Source organism: Haliotis asinina, chromosome 12, assembly GCF_037392515.1.
Source record: "Haliotis asinina isolate JCU_RB_2024 chromosome 12, JCU_Hal_asi_v2, whole genome shotgun sequence".
Classification (NCBI taxonomy): domain Eukaryota; kingdom Metazoa; phylum Mollusca; class Gastropoda; order Lepetellida; family Haliotidae; genus Haliotis; species Haliotis asinina.
The window spans coordinates 30,442,564-30,447,475 of record NC_090291.1 but is presented as its reverse complement, the minus strand read 5'-3'; the positions used below and the strand labels follow the sequence as shown (position 1 = coordinate 30,447,475).

Below are 4,912 nucleotides of genomic sequence, written 5' to 3'. Positions count from 1 at the left end.
TCAGGATCCATAAGAGTGTTCTCTACCGTGTTGTCAAACAAGATGGAATTGAACAGAAGCGACTTGTACTCCCTTCAAGGTGTCGAGCTGCAGCTTTAAGGAGTTTTCATGAAAATGTTGGACACCCAGGCAGAGACAGGACGCTTTCACTACTCAAAGAACGATTTTACTGGCCTGGTATGAACAAGGATGTTGAAGTTCATATAGAATCTTGTGGCAGATGCATGAAGCGCAAGTCCTCCACCTCAGCCCGTGCACCTCTAGTTAGCATCACAACATCTCAGCCACTTGAACTAGTATGTATGGATTTCTTGGCACTAGAACCCTCTACAGGCGGTCACCAGTATGTTCTTGTGGTAACGGACCACTTCACTCGTTATGCACAGGCATATCCGTCAAAGAATACTTCAGCCAGAACCACAGCAGAGTTATTTTTCAACAACTTTGTGGTCCACTACGGGTTGCCAAAAAGGATTCATTCGGACAAGGGAGCCAACTTTGTTGGCAAGGTCATGACTGAACTTTGCCAGATCCTGAGGATCGACAAATCCTCCACAACACCTTACCATCCTATGGGTAATGGCATGTGTGAAAGATTCAATCGGACATTATGTAATATGCTGGGCACACTTGAACCTGAATCCAAGAAGGACTGGAAGACACACGTTGCACCATTAGTACATGCATATAACTGTACACGGCATGAAACAACGGGATACTCCCCTTTCTATCTAATGTTCGGACGTCACCCTAGACTTCCTATCGATCTGGCATTTGGACTCGACATGGAGTCTGTCATCTCAACATCGATGCTCAAGTACACCAAGACCCTCCAAGGAAAACTGCATAATGCTTACGAGATAGCCGCTAGAAAAGCCAGCGAATCTCAATCTCAACAGAAGTCCTTTTATGATCTGAGAGCTAGAGCAGCTGTATTAGATGTCGGTGATCGTGTACTCGTTAAAGTGGTTGCTTTTGATGGTCGTCACAAACTAGCTGATAAGTGGGAAGATAACATTTACATCGTCACAAGTCAGCCAAACCCTACCATACCAGTGTATGTTGTGGAGCAAGAGGATGGAGAGGGCAGGAAGAAAACTCTGCATAGGAATCTGTTATTGCCAATTTGTTCTCTTCCTAGGCCAGAATCATCAGCTCCAGTACCCAAACCACGAAAAAGGAGGTCCAGTCCACGTCTACAATTTACAAGACAAACAGTATCAACTAGTATTAACCCAAGTACTGCTGAGAGTGAAGATGATGATCTTGAACTCGTCCCCATTTCTTCATCCGAGCCGTCAGTTTCAGCTGCAGATGTAGCTGATAGGCCAGCTGAGGCAGAGGCAGAGACAGATAGTGCTGCTGTGGATGACGAAGATGCAGTGGATCAGTCAGAGGAAGTTGCTCCTGAACTAGATCGGGCTATGGAAACGTCTGCGGTACTTGAGGGTCCCACCAGTGAGTTTGATGCAGCTCCAACATTACAGGAGGACGCAATATCTGAAACTTTGGATTTATCTTCCGAACCTGTAACACAAGATATTAGTGTACCTCAAGAAAGATCAGTAACACCACCAGTGCCTTGTCCTAGGAGATCCAATCGCTCTAGGAGTAGACCACAGTGGATGAGCAGTAATGAGTATGTGATGTCAGCGGCTGTACTAAAACCTGACTAGAAGTCCAGGGCGGAGTACCTCACCTCATTGATGCTGAGTGGGATTCTAACAAATGATTCTACGCATGCTCAAGACACCCTTCTCCACTTAATCTCCGGCAAATGATGAGGACATCATTTAGTCCTGAAGGGGGGAAGTATGTGGTAGAGTTGTGTATATAGCGATTATGTTTTATCATTCAGCTGTTTTACTTTAGTATGCTCAAAATAATGTCATTTGTATATTTCAGGCAATACAGTAATTAATTACCATTTGGTGTATCAATTTCAGGTATATGAACCAGTCAGCATTACTGATTTATAATAATTAAATCTCTCATTTCAGGCTGCGTAAGATATTTCAGCAGTTGTAAGTAAAGTAATATCATTAACGCTCATTTCTTTTGTTAAGTTATTTCATTGGGTAAGTCCATTTCACTGTCGGGTAGTACAGCTAGCAATCAAAGTGTAAGCTTGGATATTTCAGTCATTGGCTGGTTTTGAATTAGGTGTCCTACATCCCAACCCTTTGTTTCCACATGCTTTTTTCTTATCACTTGCACATGGACATTTGGATCATACAGACTCTCCGGACAGTGTATTAAAAGGGTTAGTAATCATTATGTATTTTATGCTATTGTAATGTATAAAGTGCTACATGTAAATATATCTATGTCAGATTAATATTATGTCTCAACATGTCACATATACTCTGTGTGTGTGTGTGTGTGTGTATGAGTTGAGTGAATGTGTATGACAAAGGCCATATTTGATCATATGTGTGGTGTGGTTTTTTGTTGATGTGGTAGTAGATTGTATTGTTTATCAGTGAACTGATAATGGTGTATATGAAATATATAGATATGTAAATAGTATTCATGGTATGTTTTATATCATGAACAGGTCGATACCAGATATTATTGGTCAGACGCCAGGACAACACCCCCGTGGGAATCATAGGGTATATATGTTTATATCTACTTATAGAGTACCTAGTATACATATAATTATACATATTTTTATGGCATTCCAATTAATTAAGCATAATATCAGGCATGTGATAATGCCATATTTGTATTGTATGAGCAACTGAAACTGCAATGATTATGATGTGCTAAGTTTATATTTGTATCACTTATGACTGTGTAAAGTGTTGCTTTTATATGTCACCTTGTGAGAGTATGTCAGCTTGAGTCACCTTGTGAGAATTGTACTCTTATTTTTTCCATTCATTGTTGCAGGGTGTCAGTTTGTCATCAGTTTTACTCGACCAATAAACAGTTCTCACACCCTAGCCTGTGTCACTGTGAATGAATTCGCAAGACCATATTGATGGCTGTAACATTATGAATGTATCAGATCCGATAGAGTTGTTTTCAGCTGAGTTAAATGAAATCGCTGACCAATCAGTTCCTAAGTCCTCTGCAATTCCTCACCTTCGTAAACCATGGTTCAACAATGAATGTAAACAAGCAAGAAAGTGTAGGAAGAAAGCAGAAAAATACTTTCTCAGACATCCTACCGTTCACAACTTAAATAATGTTAAAACTACGACTGCCAAGGCACGCCGAACTTGAAAACAAAACAAGCGCCAGTCTTGGAGGAAATATGTTTCCAACATTAATTCGCGCACACCCATGTCTAAGGTGTGGAATATGGTCCAAAGAATAAAAGGCAAAGGTTCCAAATCCTCTGTTAAACATCTTAAAGAAGGTGATAAATTGATAACTGGTAAGGGTGATATTGCCAATAAAATTGGTGAAACTCTTTCCAGAAATTCTTCATCATCAAATTATATACCTGAATTTCAGAAATATAAAAATCGACAAGAAAAGCAAAGAATTAATTTTGACTCTAATAACGGTGAAGATTATAATGAGGTATTTTCATTACATGAGCTACATACTGCTCTCAAGAAAGCTCATGATACTGCAGCTGGTGATGACAACATTCATTACCAGTTACTGAAACATTTGCCTGAGAGATGTCTTTTGACACTTTTGGAAATATTTGACCATATTTGAATTTCAGAAAATTTTCCTCAAATGTGGCACAATGCTATTGTAATCCCCATACCAAAGCCTGGCCCGGATCATACAGATCCCTCAAATTACCGCCCTATTTCCAGTTAAGCAGTTGCGTTTGTAAAACCATGGAACGAATGGGAAACAATAGATCCGTCTGGTATTTGGAAACGAGTAATCTTATCACAGATATTCATTGTGGTTTCCGGGAACACCAAAGTACTATTGATCATTTAGTACGATTAGAATTCTATGTTAAGAATGCTATTGTAAATAAACAACACGTTGTATCAATTTTCTTCGATCTGGAGAAAGCATATGATACTACTTGGAAGTATGGCATTTTAAAGGATTTACATGATTTCGGTTTGAGAGGTCGTTTACCTCATTTTATCTCACAATTTTTACAAGACAGGCAATTTCAAGTCCGAGTGGGTTCATCCCTGTCCGACCATTATAATCAGGACCAGGGAGTTCCACAAGGCAGTCTTTTGTCTGTAATACTCTTTAGTATCAAGACATACAGTTTATCCAAGGTTTTAAATGATTCAATCGATGGATCACTTTTTGATGATGATTTTAATATTTCTTGTCGTGGAAAAAATATGCATACTATTGAACGGCAACTGCAGTTGTGCTTAAACAAAATAAACAAATGGTGTCTAGAAAACGGCTTTAAATTTTCAAAATCGAAAACAAATTGTATACATTTCTGTAGTAAATACAACCAGTATAAAGACCCAGAATTGTCTTTAAATAACTCTCCCATCAAATTCGTTAAGGAGGTAACGTTCTTGGGTCTGATTTTCGACTCACATTTAACTTTTCTCCCCCATATGAAGTCCCTAAAAATAAATGCCTGAAGGCGCTGGATGTATTAAAAGTCGTTTCTAATTCAAAGTGGGGAGGTGATCAAGTTACCCTCCTCCACTTATGTAGATCACTTGCCCGCTCAAAACTTGACTATGGTTCCATCGTGTATGGTGGAGCCTGCAAAAGCAACTTGAAACTAATAGATTCTGTCTATCACCAAGGTCTAAGACTTTGTCTTGGGCCCTTCAGAACTTCACCTATCCACAATCTCTACGTTGAGGCAGACGAACCATCTCTTACCCAACGCCGTATAAAATTATCCTTAAAATGTCTTACGAAGTTATATTCTAATGAGTCTAATCCTGCATTTCACTGTGTCTTTAATTCTCATTATGAAGATTTATATCACAAGAAATCATCT

At 39.2% G+C, this 4,912-nt stretch overlaps 1 protein-coding gene across 1 annotated transcript; it reads left to right on the top strand.

Moving 5' to 3' along the window:
- The first annotated feature begins 584 nt into the window (after window positions 1-584).
- On the top strand, window positions 585-1,676 carry LOC137257464 (uncharacterized). The gene has a single exon (XM_067794795.1). The coding sequence runs from the start codon at window positions 585-587 to the stop codon at window positions 1,674-1,676; it is 1,092 nt and encodes a 363-aa protein (XP_067650896.1).
- Window positions 1,677-4,912: the final 3,236 nt, after the last annotated feature.

Excerpts from the sequence above, each read along its gene's own strand:
- LOC137257464 (XM_067794795.1), top strand. The coding sequence starts at position 585 with ATGTGTGAAAGATTCAATCGGACATTATGTAATATGCTGGGCACACTT.